The sequence below is a fragment of the Paramormyrops kingsleyae genome, chromosome 6, assembly GCF_048594095.1.
Source record: "Paramormyrops kingsleyae isolate MSU_618 chromosome 6, PKINGS_0.4, whole genome shotgun sequence".
Classification (NCBI taxonomy): domain Eukaryota; kingdom Metazoa; phylum Chordata; class Actinopteri; order Osteoglossiformes; family Mormyridae; genus Paramormyrops; species Paramormyrops kingsleyae.
In genome coordinates this window covers 24,940,930-24,959,540 of record NC_132802.1, presented here as the reverse complement: position 1 = coordinate 24,959,540, position 18,611 = coordinate 24,940,930, and the positions used below count along the sequence as shown (strand labels likewise).

At 42.5% G+C, this 18,611-nt stretch overlaps 1 protein-coding gene across 3 annotated transcripts in view; it reads right to left on the bottom strand.

Annotated features, from left to right (window-relative positions):
* The window catches only part of LOC111840566 (FYVE, RhoGEF and PH domain-containing protein 5-like), a 38,691-nt gene continuing 20,080 nt past the window's right edge, over positions 1-18,611 (bottom strand). For all 3 annotated transcript variants that reach the window (XM_023805528.2, XM_023805529.2, XM_023805527.2), the window contains exons 4-21: positions 18,481-18,539; positions 18,044-18,074; positions 16,814-16,965; positions 16,135-16,291; positions 10,940-11,024; positions 10,737-10,787; positions 9,583-9,641; positions 8,702-8,773; positions 7,208-7,276; positions 4,947-5,030; positions 4,781-4,860; positions 4,581-4,677; positions 4,342-4,479; positions 4,127-4,229; positions 3,882-4,018; positions 3,654-3,755; positions 2,979-3,133; positions 1-2,609 (exon numbers count right to left, since the gene is read on the bottom strand). In XM_023805528.2, the coding sequence (XP_023661296.2) occupies positions 2,573-2,609; positions 2,979-3,133; positions 3,654-3,755; positions 3,882-4,018; positions 4,127-4,229; positions 4,342-4,479; positions 4,581-4,677; positions 4,781-4,860; positions 4,947-5,030; positions 7,208-7,276; positions 8,702-8,773; positions 9,583-9,641; positions 10,737-10,787; positions 10,940-11,024; positions 16,135-16,291; positions 16,814-16,965; positions 18,044-18,074; positions 18,481-18,539 (1,668 nt within the window). In that variant the 3' untranslated portion in view covers positions 1-2,572. The remainder of the gene's footprint in view (positions 2,610-2,978; positions 3,134-3,653; positions 3,756-3,881; positions 4,019-4,126; positions 4,230-4,341; positions 4,480-4,580; positions 4,678-4,780; positions 4,861-4,946; positions 5,031-7,207; positions 7,277-8,701; positions 8,774-9,582; positions 9,642-10,736; positions 10,788-10,939; positions 11,025-16,134; positions 16,292-16,813; positions 16,966-18,043; positions 18,075-18,480; positions 18,540-18,611) is intronic.

Here is an 18,611-nt window from a genome sequence, read left to right as displayed (position 1 = left end):
TAATTACATCCCTTTTTATTCTAGATGCAAATAACATAAAAATGCTTATTTTTTAATATGTATATATTTACATTTATTATATTGCAAGGCCATTTCAAAAATACAGTACATAAGATGGGGGGAAAGATTTTTAAACCAGATCCAGTGAAATGAGTTCTCTAATGGAAAGATCCATTCAGATACTCGTGCCTAGGGGAATATACCTGTCATGTTGTAGTTTAATATACACAAACCCCACCCCCGTGTCAAGGCCAGTTTCAGGTTAAAGAATTACAATTTGTCTGAAAAGTTACTGTTCCTCACAAAGTTACTTACTAATATTCCACAACTGATTTATTAATATCACCTCTTAAAACTGAATTAAAAACTGCAGTAACCATTAATTTACTAAAACCTTTGGACATAGCCATTCAAAACGTGAATTTTTAAGTGTTTAAAGGAAAAAAAATTCTTAAACCATAAATAAAAGACAATCCTAGAAGAGCCAGAATGATATAAGTACTATTAATCAATCCATCCATCCATCTTCTAATTGCTTGTCCTGGCACACAGTCTAACCATATGGCCTGACATGAGGCTGGATACAGCATGGACAGGATGTAAACACTGATATTTTATATTATCTTTGAGCAAAATGGTTTTGATGTGCATTTGACCCTTGGAGTTGAATCTGGTCAGCAAATATTTTGTTCTTGTTGGGTGTTGGCTAAGGAAACAAGGCAGACACTTCCTTGAAAACCCCTAGATAAAATGCTCTCAGCCATTGTGCAGGTGACTAGTGATCGTGCAGAATGTTTTCTAGAAGCATCTCCAGATGGTCAAGCGCATGCATAACTTTTTTGTGCTGACTTTGAGTTTTTTGAGTTTTTCTTCTTACAGCACATGCGACATGTTCACAAAGGCATTCGCAAAAATCCATAAAATCAGCACTGGGCAAAAAATGGTGAATTCCATCCGGGCTGTAGTGCTTAAAACTGTGGACATTTGTACCCCGACAGACTTCCAATGACGCATATAGGTGACAGAAAACTACACGGAGGTGCTCGATAAATGGAGTCTCGGGCTAAAAATAAAACAGCTGCTTGGTGATGTGGGCACAAGGAAAATACAGCAGAGACCTCAGAAAATAATGTGCTTAGGCTGCAAAAAGTGAAACCAAGAGAAAAGTCAGAGAGGAAGAGCCTCATCCATACAGAGTTTTATGGGACATTGAAAACACCAACCATGACAGGGACATACATAGTTGAACAGCAGTATTGACAAGGTCAAAGGCTAAGGAATGTATAAGCTAACTAGGTTAGCCTGACTAGCCTCATGCTTAAGCATTATGTCTGTATCTGTACGGGTTTGCTGGTTGTGGGTTGCATGTAGTAAGGAATATGTCAAAACTGGCCCCTAAACTGTGCTGGCTCTTAGTATTTAAAGAGAAATGAATTTACCAAGGCATGCCTTGGAGGATAGGTCACGTATGGGAGAAAAGCATGCGTGTTGTCATTGGGCTGACCTTGAATTTTGGGGAATGCAGATGCACATGAGTGTGACACACTCAGCGGCCAGTTTGTTAGGTACACCTGATTGTTAATGCAAGCAGCAAATATATGCAATATGCAAACGGGGTCACGAGGTTGAGGTTCTGATCTAACTAAGAATTATCTAAGTGATTTTGGACAAGGCTTGATTGGAGGTGTCAGATGTGCTGCTTCCAGCATCAGAAACAGGCGTTCTCCTGGCATTTTTTCCACTACGGTGTCTGGAGTTTTTTTCGAGAATGGAGTGATGGACAAACCATCCAGTCAATGGGAAAAGCCTTGTTAATGATAAGAGTCAGAGGATAATGGGCAGACTCATTAAAGCTAATAAGGTAAGAGGAATATGACAGTTCAGAGCAGCACTGGTATGTAGAATGGCTTCTCTCCTTTCACAACTCATCTACCTATGAAATAGTTCTTCTGGCAAATGTAGGTCCTGCCTAGTACTAGCTATGTGTACCTAATATAGTGGCCACTGAAAGTATGTGTAATCAAGCCTGGCAGAAAAATGTAAACATTAGATTAACAGAAGATGTTATAAGAGAATGTTGGGGCTTCGCTCCTGCTTCTGCCACCATAATCTTCATTTAGATACTGAAATGTAAATTTGTTGGTTTCTAGGCAAGGCAACCGAAAATGACCTTTTAAAACTTGAACACGTGAATAACTAGCAGCATCAAAAAGGAAGATAATGTGATATTATGTTCTACTATACTATTCATTATGGACTTGATCAGGAAAGATGATGTGCACTGAAATGACCTGTGGATAATATTAAAACTCCATTTAGGACTTATAGAAAAAGCAGGCAAAACTAAGGACAGTTCTTATGGAAGTTAGTCCTCAACACCACACGCTAAACATGCATGAAAACAATTGTGTTTGGTTTCTGTACAAAATATCAATTACACCAGTCAGTTCATGGAAATCAAAAGTCTCCTGTATGCATTCACATTTTTACATTCCGAGGAGCAGAAATTAAGGACTTGGCCAAAATTGGAGGACACATCTTAGATGAGGGTCACTGAGCGTTTGGATGGCTGCTATAAAACTGTGGCCTCTTCAATGGCGTTAATCCATCTGTAACACACAACAAGCGACATCAGTGCATTATCCAGACACACAAACCTGCTGGAATCCGTACAGTCATATTGCTCTAGGCTTTATTACTGAGAAAGTTATAAAAATCTCAAGAAATGCTGCCATAGTGACTACAAATCACTGACTCAAACTGTGGAACAATTATTGGGCCAGTGGACATTAACAAGTTAGTTTTGTTACGTGGACCATCTGGTCTACTCATTAAATGTCCATTCAGGCCAGTTGTGGCGGTCCTGTTTATGTGTAGGTATAAAGGCCATTGAGCTAATCAGAAGTTAACGTCACAACTGAAAGACCAACAGGGTGAGAAAGGTCAAGGAATAAATGACGGTGTCCTCTGACACTGACCTGGGAACAGTGCTGTCCTCCGCTGTAATGGTACAGTACAGAGCCTTCTTGTGGTAAAGCTGGAAGATGTTGCTGGATGTGTCTCCTGCTTCTGGCGTGTCTGGCAGCTTCAGTGTGAAGCCCAGCAAAGGGAGGCTCTCTGTAGCTATCTTGTCCTGTGCCATCGAAGGTGAACATCCCGCAAAGCAGACTCAGACCTTGGTCTGTACAACAGTCTGTAAAGCCCCCCTAAAATGTTTTTTTAACCCCCCCCCAAATAAATGTGTATTTACTGGCTTAAGGCATGAATAGTTTGCTATCAGCCCCCCCCCACCCATCTCAAACTACGCCCCTGGTCTCAAACAAACTTGCTACATTCTAAGTCAAGGGCAGTCATTTAAACACTAATCATACCCCACACAAGCTCTGTAACAAAATAACAGAAAGATGTTAAAAGGGTGAAGAGCAACAACCACACTGCACAGATTTTGGCTTTGATGGTGCTGGTTATATGCAGATAGTGAGGGTACGTACAGGCACATGTGTACAGCATACAAATCTGATTATGTATCTCTACTGCTGTTAAAGTCCCTACTGACAGTGTACGGATTTCAAAATGGTGGCTCAAATCGCATATAAACAGACAAACTGGTTTGTGAGGAGGCAGGATGAACTGCATGAGAATATGTTGAGCACCTTGTCTTTGATGAGGAACCACAGCCTCTTCCAGTTTCTCTTGCTCCTCTTGCAGCAGTGTGTCGTGCCGGGGATCGCCGAGCCCTCCGGCTCCACAGTCACCTGCAGCCAAGGGGAGGACGATACTTATTTGGGATTTTGGAAAGGCTGTGGGAAGCCTGTGCTTGGCCATACGCTCCTCTGCTCCGTCACTTCCTGTCGGCGTCGCTTCGGAACGGGCACGTTTACCTGGTTGAACGTGGCCGTTGTCTTTCTGCTTCTCCACAGGTTTGGGGGGTGGATGTTCTGGAAGACGGCAGAGAGTGGCCGACTGGAACGGCTGATTCGAGGACTCGCGCTGCCGCGGACATCATCCACGGCGCCCCCTATGGACAGCGGGAGACTTAGGGTGCCCGAATGTAACCAGGTGTCTCCATGACTTGCACTGTCGCCCGCATAGGGTGTTGAGTGTTGGTGTCGGCACGACAGGCTACCTTGTTTCTTCAGCTCAGCGTAGCAGCGATCGCATACTTTAGCCATCCTGTCTTTGAGGTACTTGAGTGGGTATTTGTTCCTGGAACAGCCCCGGCAGATGATCTGTCGCCGGGGGGGGGGCACACGAACTAGTGAGAGAGGCTAGGAGTTCCACTACGTGAATCATGCGATTTTTGCAGCCCCGCGGTTAATGCGACGCTGCTTCTCTGCTCACCTTCCCGCAGGCATGGCAATGGTGCCGACGTAACATGAGAGAGAAGTCAGAGGCGCAGTTCATGCACATCATGACGTGGGACACCGGGACCAGGGTGGGCGCCGTCTCTCCCAGTGACATCCGGACCTTCTCTCTAGCCTGCGGGGGCGGGGGGGGGGGGGCACGGTCAGGGTTGGGTGTCCATGTGACGCCTGTAAAGTGGGTCTGACCTGCGTCAGCCGCCCCAACGCCCTCCTCACCTCGCTGCTGGGGTTACGAGATGCGCCCTGCCCCCGGCCATGGCTCTCCACAGTCCGACTGAGGGCGTGAAACCACTCGTCTCGCTCGCCACATGAGCTGCGGGAGTGGAGAGAGAATTCAAGTCCTCCCAAAGCCACAGCGAAAGGGTTACAAGCCGGTGGGCATTAGGACCAGGCGGGCAAAGGCATTGGAAACACACCTGGATGACAGGGTGATGGAGATGTCAGTCACCTCGATCTTTAAGGCATTTTGCACATTTTCTAGGATGGGCTTGCTCACCTGAAACCAGAAACGGCAGCATGTCGTGCCAACATTTCTCACTAAATGTCATATCAGGTTACTACATTCATACGGAAAAGTGTCACCTTCATTCCAGTGAGTGGGAGGGTGTTCTTCAGTCTGTATTTCCCATCTTGTTGCGGGAAGGTGTACAGCAACAAATCATTCATCTGCGTGAGTGAAACAGGGACCAAATGAGGTTTCAACTAGAATGTCTTTGGCATTGTGCCCACAGAACTGTCATGTGCAGGATCCTCCACAAGAGGGACCTGCAGACTTCAATAACTAACATCACTGTTCAATGATAAAAACTATCTACACAGGTTTCAGACCCTTATATATGTACGGTCATGAACAAGGGAGATTTTTGTTAGTTCTGAGTTGCGAGAATTTGATGACCAGTTGTGCAGACTTTTGAATATTCCTTAGAAAGGCGCTGGAAAAAAAGAATCAGACTGCAAAAAACATCTTCATAGTATATAAAACATCTTCATAGTATATAAAACATCTCACTCCTTGAGGAAACCTCTTTTAGGCCCAAGTATAACATTCCAAACTGGATTCCAAAGCCTGATGAACAAAAGGAGTTATTTTATGTGTAACAGTGCCTTGTATCTAGGCTCTTCTGCTGCTCTGAGCGGTTCTGGGACGACCAGGGGAGCACAAAGCAAAGGAGGAGATGCCCCCTTCGAGGGCAGGAGGTGCAATCTGTCACAGCGTCGTGCTTCTCATTCACTCCTGTTTTTTTAACTCCCTAACTTGCCTCCCTCAAAGTATCACTCTCCCAAGGTGATGTATCACTTTGCAGAGTTATAAATGGGGGGGGGGGGGGGGCTGTCAAAATGTCTGGTTAAATTGTGACTTTTCTTGACTCAATATACTTATTGCCTCATAAATTTCCCTCTACCCATAAACCATTAATCCAGTAGAGGTACCCCGCTTTTCACCTTGGCCCCTAGCCCTCAAGACATCATTATGGTTTCAGTCATACACACTATACTCAGTGCATCTATCAACCTTCATTTGTTGCCATTAGAAACAAGAAGCCCACGAACAGCTTTGTCTTCACGCGGTATAACTGCCCTGGCACTGCCTCTGCCGTATTACAGATGACAGGGGTGACAAAATACATGTATAAAGGACAACTGAGCAGATGACAATGTCAGACTTTTGCAATACTCTATGTGAATGCAGCCGTACTATAGAAGGTCTGTGCTATGCAGAAATGATATACTCCATAATATACTAAAAAATATTCATGGTTTGATTTAAGCAGAAAAATGCAGCTCTTTCACTGATGTTACAGACACGAGTTAATTAATCTAAAGTAATGCTCTACTCAATTCTAGTGGTTTGGAAGCCATGGCATCATCATCATTAACATTTGCAAACTGTCTTCTGATTCCATGAGACAAATGTCTGCCTACTGGTTCTTGAATGAATACTCTGCATAATCTCAAATGAACAGCCTAGCCTTCGCAGTCTTGTCGACGCTGTACCTGGACAGGATACTGGTATCAGTAAACCACTCCAAACATCCCGTCAGGAAACAGCGCTTTCAATAACAGGGCTGGCCGCAGAAGCCCTGGAATGGGGTGGGGGGCAGCCTGGTGTCTTTGCTACCATTTACAGGCCGCTATGCATCGCCCCCCCCCCCTTACAGCTGCACTGAGGGTCCTTGGGCTGGCTTCTAGGGTGGGGTGTGTCGGGAGTGGCTGTGACAGTGACCTACATGCAGCCTACTGGTCATCTTTAGTGCAACGAAACTCAAGACACAGGGTATGATAAAGTTAACAAACACATCACAATGTCAGTTCCCGGTAGGACAAGTCTTGTGGATTTCATTCTAGCTTTTTCCCCTGCACTTAATACACAAGCATCATTAGTCTTGAAGACGCGGCATCTTGACGCAAAGAGCTAAAAGACACACTGCTGTCGCTGAAAGTTGGTGGCAAGCAAATAACTTTGAGAGTTCACCACTGTGTTACCCATCAGCCAACATCTGCATGTAATTTAGCACTCACTGAACACTGAGTGGAACATTACATAAATACTGTTAGACTCCTCGGGGAAAAACACACCAACACTCTTACATCAACTACCATTATTACATCATCAGTCACCGAGGCAGAACAATTGGAATCCTGTTACACAAAAGCAGTAGAGAACTTGGAAATACTGTTATTTGGCAACACCCACATAAATGAGAGTTCTGGAATGCAAGAATGCATTTTTACTGTCTTAGAAACAAAGAAGGAATTGGCTTATACCTAAGCTAAACAACATGTTTAATGACAATAAAGAACAGTTCTAAAGAAAGTGACTTTATTATGTGCTGTCAACCTACCAGAAATAAATGTCGGGGTTGTCTGCTTTTTCTAGAAACTTTCATCAGAGTGCCTTCCTTCACAAACACCTGTGGCACACACAGTCAACATCACAATGCCAACAATGACAGACAGAGATAATACAAAAGAAATAACACAACTGAGCAATACAAAGACATAATGAAAGATGGAAGAAGACAGTAATCCAGTGAAGATGCTATAGAAAAAAATAATATCAAACTCCAGCATTTAAATTAAGACAGCAAGGAACATAGTGTGAGATGGGTCAACTTCACGTCTAACATTTAATTTCATTTAAGCAAAGTACCCCTTCATCACTGCTGGTATATGTCTTAATTAATAAACAGCAACACTTTTATATTGCTACCACTTAATGAAGAGAATAATCTGCAACAACTAAAGACAAAATGAGAAGGATGCAGTTTAGAGTAAAGCTGTTTCGGTAATTCAGTTATTGTAATGACAAAACTACACAGTAAAATACAATGTCCATCTAAGAATGTTATTGAAAGCTCACAGTTCACAGTCTCAGTCCCTCCTATTTCTGCTCCTTGGTCCTCTCTGGATTTCTCACCTGAGCACTAAATGACTGGCAGTCTGGAGAAGGTGTCAGTGACCTGCTCTCTTATAGAGTCTTTGTCAGCATTCACTTACCAGCTATTATCTTAAATACAGCTCTGGAAAAAAATTAAGAGACCACTTTGTATTATTTCTTTAAAATCTGCATTTTTAAATCACAGTTTAATCCTGGTTCTGCTGGCAGAAGGCTACATGATAGGCTGCTTCCAGGCACAAAATTTCTAAGACAGCAGCACACAAAAATAAGGTGAAGCAGGAGATACTGGAGATACTTATCAGTTTCCTGGAATTAGGACTGAAGTCCCATAAAGCAAGGAAGAAGCCCTTCTTTAATGAGAAACAGGGAAGAACCAGGCTGCAGTTCGCAAGAAAAAATATATTTTTCACCCATAAATTCAGAAATGAGTGAAACAAATAATTGTGCTGTGGTCCCTTAATTTTTTCCAGAGCTGCACGTGTCTGTTCCCCGTTACCTATCATACTGAAATGGAAGTCAAGGTTTATTTTAAATGTATGGTGTCTGAAGGTGAGTGAGCTTGCATTCAACTACTGTAGCACATTGGTTTTGACAGTTAGTATGATAGTTACTTTCTGACGACATGAACACCCCTTAGCAGTGACTCTGCGTTGCAGTAGCTGCCACACTAACAGGCATGCTGGTGAATAATAGCCTGGGGATCTGTCCCCCATCATCCTCACATTTTTAAAGGAAAATGAGACAAATCAGCCTCCTCCACATAGGATAGGGTCTGGGGACTGGACTATCCATCCATCCACCCATCCATCTTCTGTAACCGCTGTCCTATTCTGGGTCCTGGGGGGGCTGTACTAGTACTCGTTATATGAGACATAGAAGGTACTGCGGTGTTTACAGCCTGAAAAACAAAGTCCTTATCAACATGAAGAAAGCTCACCCTTCCTGGCTGGAGCAGGTCTCTCTGGCTTGTGACGCTGTGCTCGATGTGGACCAGGCGCAGCAAGTTCTCCTGTACGGAAGACAGACAGGAGGGATGACGTTTCTGTGGGCGAAGAGCATGGGGAAGGAGGAAGGGGAAGAGTTTCTGGGAATTTAATTAGAGGGAGAACGAGATAGTGGACCCTTTTGTCTTAACTGGCAAGGGTGATCGCTAGAGAGACTGGGAGGGTCAGGGGCAACTGGGTGAGTAACTTCCTACACCTATTGACCCCTGTATGGTCTGGCCACCAGTGGTCAACTTGGACAAACAGCCAGGGTGACCAGGTGGCTGTGTACTGCAAAATTCTGCATGCATGTAATTTCTATCAGGTCCTGGAACAGAGTCACTTTGAGGTCAGTGTGATGGAAGCAGGGAACGTGAGAAAGACAAAGAAACGTACCGACTGTGGTTATAAATACGTCCTGCCCTGCTGCAGTAGTAAAGAAACTGACTTCAGAATGTTGCACTTTCCTGATCCCTGGAACATGAATAATCTCTAGTTTTGCTTGGATTGTTGTTGTGAGACCAATGAAAATGTAAAGCAGAAACTTGCTTAAGGGATACAGAGGGATAACTGTGACTAACGGGTAACACTGAGAACCCTTGTATCTCTTGTTTATCAGCCCTCTGTTCCTTATTACCTTTGTATTTCAAGCATAAAAAAACATTATAGTTGCCACACTGCCATTGCTGGGACTTTACTAACATCAGGGGGGATTTGGTGAATTCATACAATGTGTGCCAGTTGAACGATGGAATGTTCCACCCGACAAACCAGAGACAGAAAATGGGAGCTGAAGAACACATAAATGCACTTTTGGGAGGCTGAGGATGCTCACCCCGTGCTTCAGGCCGTCGTTCGCTCGGTCGGCAGCTTCGGAGACAATTGAGAGTACAGCTGGCGATGCAAACAGGAAGAAGAGGCATCACTGTGCTCATTTTGGCAGCATTAATAATGGGAAGCATAAGAGGTGCAAATGTGCAGCCCGAGGCCTGTAAACTGACGATCACTCCACTTAGGGAGACGGGGGAACGTAGAGGCCCAGAAAGATGTACCATCACACAGAAAGCTCTGCCTCACCATATATTCACATTCATTTATTTAATAGATGCATTTAATTCAAAGCAGCATACAAATCGAGGGACAGGGTCAGCTAGTTCCTGGAGAAATTGGCATCGAGGGTCTTGATTAAGGGCCTAACAGTGACATCACTCTGCCAGACCATGGGAGCTGAACCAATCACAGGTCCGGAGTCTTAACCCACAGAGCTACACACCACCCCCGAGACAGAATACTCACACAGAGAGTCATAAGCTTCGAGTAACGCCACTGAATCACTTCATATAGTGTCACACGGAATTGTGTTACATTTCGAGGTACAGCTGATGTATGACATTGCCGCTTGTGTATCCACATAGCGCCACATTGTCATTAAGTCCATGATTTATACCCCCGGTGCACAGGACAGCAGATACCCCAGCCTGTAAATATCACATCTGTCTTGTGATAAATGAATCACTCTGCACACAAAGAGGTCTACTCTAACACCGGGTATCGTTTCCTTTAGGGAGCCGCAGTGGGGCAATGGCCAGACACTTTGCAGATACAGACCCCTCAGTGCTTTATGAACGGGCCAGAACTTTTTTACGGCTGTGTATAGAAGAAGTGTTGTTTAGCACTGTTGCCTCACACTCCTGAGACTAGGGTTCAAGTCTCTGTCAGGGTTCCATGTATCTGGAACTTGCACCTTCTCTCTGTCGTCGTGGGCTTTCCTCTGGGTACTCCAGTTTCAACCCACAGTCAAGAAACATGCTCAGGTTAATTGGAGCTAATTGCCTGCAGATATGTGTGAGTGAACCCTAGATGGGTTGGTGCCTCATCCTGGGATGTTCGCTCCTTCATGTCTGTAGCTTCTGGATTCGGCTCTGCACCCCCTGTGACTCTGAATATGACTTGTGGTTACAGAAAATGGATGAATCAAAGAAGAACTACCTTGTGTGTCTTCATATTCTTTGGAGTCTGGTGAGAGGTTGTTTAGGTAATCTGTTAGAAGACGAAAATGGACATAAATAATCTAATAATTCAAATCTTGTGCAAAATTAAGCACATTTGAACACTATAACAGGGTGTCCCATATATTACGGCACCATCCATCCTTGGGAGCTGGATGGAGTTCAGGAGCCAGCTGGACGTACCTGTGAGAATCATGCGGTACTTCAGCACGCGGAGGACGACCTGCAGCAGCTGGTGTTTCAGGGTCAATTTCCCACCAGCCAAACTCTGGAGACAACAGTAAGAAACCAACACTGTCATCAGCCAAACAAGGTCATGCACTAGTGGCCAAAATTGTGGAAACGCTTCCAGTTTTTAAAGATTGCAGAACTTTTATTCCACTTACTCCAGTTACTTATTTAATCTTTCAGAGTATGATATGTGCTTCTTCTGTGATTGTTTATAAACATTTCCATCAATACCATCTAGTAATTTTTAAAGCATAAAGCCAAAAACACTAGGTGTTTCCACAATTTTGGCCACTAGTGTAAATGCAGTATGCCATAGGTCTCACAAAATGCAGAAGATTCACAAAGTCCTGTTTTTCTGCGAAGGTGGCATGTTGGCTAACACCGACAGTCACTGCTGTGTGTGTCCGTGTTTTCCCGATACTACACAGGTGTCCAAAAAGAGTCCAAGGACATACAGTTAGATGAATTTCTAAATTTCTGAAAGTATATGAGCAAACCATGAGATAGTGCCCTGTGGCCTACGATGCCTGGGATAGGATCCATGACTCTGAACTCTTCTGGAAGTTTTTTTTTATACTGCTGAGTGGTAACTTCACAAAATCAGTTTTCAGAAGCATGTGATGCAGATCAACCCCAGGCAAGGTACGGTGGTGTAAATGCATTCAGGATTGAGTGTTCTGGCTGTACTACTGCGGCCATTACTGCGCCCAGACGTAGAAGACGGCAGTGAACAGCTGCCGACTGTAAATTCCTTGTGAAATAGTACCTTCATTAGCAAAGCAACTCAAGTCTGCCCTCACTCACCAACATTCCTCTCAGGAAACAAAAGTGTTGGGGGTGGAGAATAATCATCATATAACTGCCTCTCACACATCTTCTTTAGGGTTGCAATAAGGCTACTCTACAGTTAGCCCATCCATAAGACTCATGGCTCCTCGTCTATATTCAGAAGATCCCACAGAGGTCACACGACACCTGGAAGCACACCCTGTAGTTCCTGCTACAGAAACACTGCAGTGGGCTTGAACTCCAGTAATAGGTCTGTTTTGTTTCTGAACATCAGACAGTGCAACACTATGACCTTAAACAATTAGAAGATAGGTGGACGAATGGAAGGACATGATGAGGCCACTGCTTTGGAAAAAGATTTGTGCCCTGACACCCATCAACAATCAGGAAAGGTGCAAAATGCCCCACTTTCTGTTGTGTTTACCTTGCATTTATTTATTGGATGCTTTTGTTCAAAGCAACATAATTGAGGACTAGGAGAGCAGCATCAGCCAGTGTCTCTGAAGCAGCTGGGGTTTGATTATGGGCTCAACAGCGAATTCACTTGGCCGGTCACAAGTGATATGAACTGCTGACCTTCTAATCGCAAGCACATCACCCCAGTTTGCGCTCAGGGTCTGGAACACCTCTGAACTGCCCCCTGAACTGACATGCGTGGTGCAAATTACGGTACGTTACGTTTCCACGGTACACTCACTGGTGCATGAAAGAGAAAGTGCACAATTAACACAGCCATACAAATCAATACTTCATGGAGCCAAAACTCAGTCTGTGCAATATGTTGATTTAATTGGGGAGATATAAACACCATGCCTTTCCTAATGATCCTTTCTCAGGTCTTCTGCCAACTCCACAATGTTCTGTGTGTTATCTTCCCGTGACACACACATACAAACATAAGCGCATATATCTACTGCCACCACTGCTCCCAGGAAGTAATTAAACCTCAGTCACACCGCTACGCTCCTGATTCTGCTACGCTACATATACCTCTAACAAAGGAAAAGAAACAGTGAGAGCAATCTAACATAACGAGCAGTAGGAGATTTCATAAGAGACGTAAATAGTCCTCTCCCTGCCCTCCGGCGGCCTCTCTGGGTGTCTAAGCCATAGACATTTTTCAGCCAATAAACAATGCCAGCTCTGCATGGTTCTCTTGAGTGGTCTAAATTTCCTATGAAATACAGTTGAAACACATCCAAGAAAAACCAGAAATTGGCCAAAGCTTTTTTTTTTTTTGAAGCACACAATCCATAGCAAAAGATTTCTTCCAATTAACCACTTCTGATACATATGGGCTCCACATACAATGCTGTTCGGATGCACATAACTGGTATGCAAGTACGCATTAATCTTTAAAAGCGATATGTATGGCAATCGATTGTTCTAACAGTGCAAATGTGTACGCATTTTATGTGCAATCGTGCTGCTAAGACATGAAATTACCGTGCATTTTAACCTTTATACAACAAATTTTGTACAAATTAGCATATTAAGGTTAAAATTAGGGCTGCAGCTATCGATTGTTTTAGTAATTGAGTATTCTATCGATTATTCCATTGAATAATCGAGTAATCGAATGAGGAGTACTTTTGTCTTATTAAAGAGCAATAGTAACTCCTCAAAAAAGAAAAAAGACATCTCTTAAAATTAACAACTCATTGGTTTCCTTTTAAGAAACATTTTAATGGTTAATCTGCCAAGACAACGAAACCCTTTTAGTGCATTTATATACATATTTGTTTTGTACATATTTCTGTACATGGGACTTTCAGGAAACACTTTCATACCTCGGATATTTAGTGACCCATAATGTACAGACTACATTAAAAATCAAGCCACAAATGGCTGTACCTGAGCAGACTTTTCCTGAATGCGCCTTCCCCAAACACTGAGAACAGTTTGTAAACAAATGTAACTTTTTACATCTCATGCACAGGTCCTCCGGCAAGCTGGAAGTTGCTGTTTTCGCATTGCAGCATGGTAAAGCTTAATTCCTTAATTTTAAAAGGGAAACAATTGTTTGAAAAATTACCATAGAAATATATTTTGAACCATTTCCAATTGAAATTATGAACAGATAATAATACTGTATAATGTTTCATAAAGACTGCCAGACAAAAATATCTTCCGATTTATTTACCACCTCTCAAAAGTGTCCAGTGATCAAAATCCATTGTCGTTCTTTATCCATAAAATAAGCTATACTGCGCAAAATGGGCAGACATTGCCCCAAACATTCCATTCACACCTTGCACTTTAGGGGCAGAGTGAGGGTGGGGTAATAAAGGTAAAATAGAGGTCAATATGGATAAACAGAAGGTTTATTTTATTTCAATGGTATTCTAAGTAATTCAACATGAGGGCGATGAATTTTTTTTTTTGGCAAACAATAATTCTATTACTATAGAATAATTTAAGCTATTTTGCCATAAAGTTGGTAGTAAGTTCACACTGAACCATGTGACCCGAGGTGAGTTGTGAACTGATATTTTAATCAGGTATATTAACATGGTAGCAGTGCAGTTTAGTTGATCCGTTGATAACAGGACAACTTAATACGTAACGTTTCCCTGCGTAGGATGACCAGATAATCCATGTCGAGAGGACACTTTGAGCTACTTCGGGTTTTACAAACTACTTTCAAACTGAAAGGCTCCTGTGCTCGGCTAAATAGTTCAGCTCTTCTTGTGCTTTGACTGGTTTGTTTCCTTGACTGAAAGACTCATCCAGTTGTTTCACATTAGCATTAGTGACACATGCATGATTATAGGCTGAGCAGTACATAGTTGTGTGGATTAAATGAAGCATCGAAGCAAGGAGTTTGCATCGAGGAATTTTTGAAATAGAGTTATTCGAGTTACTTGAAGAATTGTTGCAGCCCAAGATAAAATCCACAACAGTGTCTTATCATATAAGCAATAACTTGCTGGAAGTATTGCTTTTAAAGGTGAATGCGTACTTGTGTACCAGTTATGTGCATTCATGAAGAGAATGCGTATTGCTTATTAATTGTATATTGTTAACAACTAAAATCAAACATCCTTTTAATAGCCCAAGAAATCTTAATATGACAAAACTTGAATTATCAAACATTTCCACAATCTGTATTCCTTTCTGTATCGCTTTAACACAAGGTCACAGTGGGGAGGTCTCCCAACAGAACAATAACTACAGGTCTGTGCTTAACAATGACTATATCCACAACTGCCCCCCCCCCCTGACTGTTTATTAGCATCATTAACTGAGTGCTGGTGACCAGCATTATCTCTTATGCAATTTGCTGAGGCATCACGCAAAAAAATCAATTGCATACAATAGATTCTACTGGCACAGAATTTCTCACCACTACTGGGTTTGTGGTGTCAATGTGTCAGGAAAGAACTGTCAGCCCTCTTATTACAGGGGCACACAGGTTCTTCTGATTGCTCAAAAAAATCAACCAGTCCAATAAAGTCACACTGAATGACACAGAACAGAAGTGGGGAAAGAAGAAGAACGCTTTACAAAAACAGCACCAATGCATTTGTAATTTTCAATTTAATAGATGACAAAAACTAAACTCTAAAAACAGGGTTGGAATAAAAAAGTTGCAGAGATGGTCCTGAAGTTTATAGAATGCTGAAATACTGTCTTTGTTCTTTTTTCCATAATATTCAGAATCTCAAATATCACAATATATAGTCTAAATTGTATTTTGTTGTGAAGAGTCAGAACATGAGGTAGATGCCATGCTGGATGGGATGCCAGTCCGTCGCAGGGCACACGCGCCGGGTGACTTAGAGACACCAACCCACCAACCTTGGAGGTGTGTAGGCAGGGGACCCTGTGGATGGGCCACCGGCCCGGTGCGGGGTATACACTCACGTACCCCACACACTATGGGAAGTACATAAACATCAGTTCACCTAAGAATATGTAAGATGGAACCAAAGTATACCTGTGCAAACTCAATGGACAGATACAATCCAGGGTGAAGAATTAAACTCAAAACCCTGGAAGATTGTGGCTACAGTGTGAACAGCTGAGTGGGCAAGCTGCCCTGTTATAATAGCACACGAAACAACTCCGGTCACCAGAGGAATGTTCATGCCAATTTTTGCAAAATATCTCCCAGTCTATTGACCTTCAACAACCGAACCAAGTAATCTAAGATAAAAAAAAAAACTGGGACACAAGTCCCAGTAAACACTACAAAGCAACAACCGCAATAATTCAATGTTCATCATATACTGTATAGACCACAATATACTGAAGATACTACACAAATATACATACCATGCACAGTATACTAAAGCACAATACAAATGAACGATATTGTTCTAATGGCAAGTGGCTCTTCAGAGCCCAGGACTCACCTCAAACTGCTTGACAATGGAGGAGAAGGTGGGAGAGCTTTGGCAGGTCTCGTCCAGAAGAGCCACCCTGCGATCGTACTGAGTGATGTAGGGTGTGAAGATAGCAAACTCTGCCCGTCGAGACAGGAAAACATCCGCAATTCTCTGACTCTCCTCCCTTAAAGAATGACAGGCTGAAGTGGAATCACCCAGCTAGTGCCCCCCAAAATATTATATATACTATATAGTGACATGTATATACTGTACTGTAAAAGGGCATTTCAAATTTTTTTTATAGAAATAGGCATTTATTATATGATGATGAAATCGAAATTGGGAAATATTGAATCGGGGCATTTTGAATCACATGATCATGTCTACATAGTGAGAATATAGTAGTGCTGCCAACTCTCGTGCATCTGGTGTGACACCCATGTTTTCAGACGCTCACGTTTACATAAGAAATCTTACTGCAAATCTGTATCATTCCATTATAAACCTAAAATTAGCTACATCAAAAGCATCGGGGAAATTTGCAAATCCTACAGACTATTTACAAGGTAATACAATTGTTACATGCATGTAAATGCATGTGCATACGTGTGTAGTCTTGTCTCAAATTGAAAATCTCACTCTAGCTAGCTGACCAAAGCCTGCTGTGGTCATGTTAGCATCAGCGCGTAAATGCACAGGGTCTCACCACTGTCTCAGGTGGTCCTCCAGCTCTGCGAGAATGTGGCAGTGTAGCTGGTACACCTCTGACAGGGGGCCTAGAATCTCACTGAGCTTTTCCTCCTGCAAGACCGGCTCCTCATCTGCCCCCATGGCTGCAGCCACGGTAGCCCTGAAATCCTACACAATAAAGGGAGAGATTAGGATACAGTATTTGCAGGGCAAGTCATTGCCAGATGTGGCCGTATGTAATGCAAGAAAAAAACAGCCACAAAGGAAACAGTTTAACACCAAAAGTAGCATGTGAAGGTGACATGAAGGACACACAATCCCTCTGATAGGCAGAAGCCTTAATGAAACTGTCCTGCACTTATCCATCGATGTGAAACATTTCACCATATCATTAAAAAAATCGAGCAGGTAAGAAGATAAGATTTTACAGTATTACAATGACAGATAATTCCAAAGAATATATAATTATATTACAAGAATTCTTTTCAACTAGTTAAACACATTTATTTTAAAGATAATACACTTCTGGGTTGTTATTTGACAAAAATAGCTTGATGACAACAGACAACATTAAATTCTCCTAAAGAATCAAAGGGAAGATGCCTAACAAATATAAGAACAGTCTTCAGTTGTACAGCCCCATGTTACACTGTATTAATGCTAGCTTGCTTGGTACCCCTTTGCATTGTGTTGTTCTTTCTTAACTGCTACCCAGGGAGGGCAGAGAAGCACTTCTGTGCCTTTTTATCCAGACCGCCATTCTGTGATGGTCCACTAATGAACCCCACATAAGCCTAAAGCTAGCAGGACGGCTTGCATCAAAGAATTGCACACAAGCCCATAGCACCATGTCTCCTAGCTCAGTTATTATAAACAGTTACAACCTGGCCAAACTACCTAAGTAGTGGTTAAGGAGATTAGACAAATGTTTAAGGAGGAATTCTGAGGAATTCTGGGAATTTTTGCATCATGGTTCTCATCTACTGATAAGTACAACCCAATCATCAGTCCACTAACGACGCATCAAAGGTGCCAGGCTACACTGGGAAAAAAAATCTTATGACTAGAAATAAATTACTTTTTCAAAAGGTCATACAGCTCAATTGTTTTCAGTCACTAGCACTACAATTGGTATGTATACTCTTGGAATAGATATAAATCAACTCAACGCTACTGCCTGCACACCATATCTCGACATTTAGTTGAAGGGCATGTATGTGGGAGATTAATGTGTCTACATTCCTACCTCCTGGAGTAGTTTCAGACCATTCACGTGTCTGTTAAGAAAACCAGAAAGATATATGGTCAAGTCTCTAATAAATGATCAAGATCCTGAACACAGATATTGAATTAATGGACTAATATCGTCTTAAAAACACTCAGCAATGAGATAAATGAGCTATTTTTATAACAAATGTATTAAACACAATTATATGGAGAGCGCTGATTTGAAGAACTAGGAAGAAAATTTGTACTTGTGTCAATGCAGTAATCTATTATGGAGGATTTATTTACGACACGTCATTTGGTTGTAGTTTTCAGCCCCTGCTGGACTTCATAGCACAAGAAGGACAGATAAACGCTGTTTAAGCTCCAAAAGCGGAATGTCGCACTAAAATGTAGTATAAAATACATACACAGGCTGGGAATGAAGTGTAAATGGAAAATGCTGGGTTTACTTACACTTTTTCTGAATCCACCAGCTCTTTGGCTATGTAAAACGCCCTTGATCTACCATCACCCTGCAAGAGAAAATGTCAGTAAGTATGAATGAATGGGAGCAGAGCGTCGAAACCCATGTTTTAATGACCTTA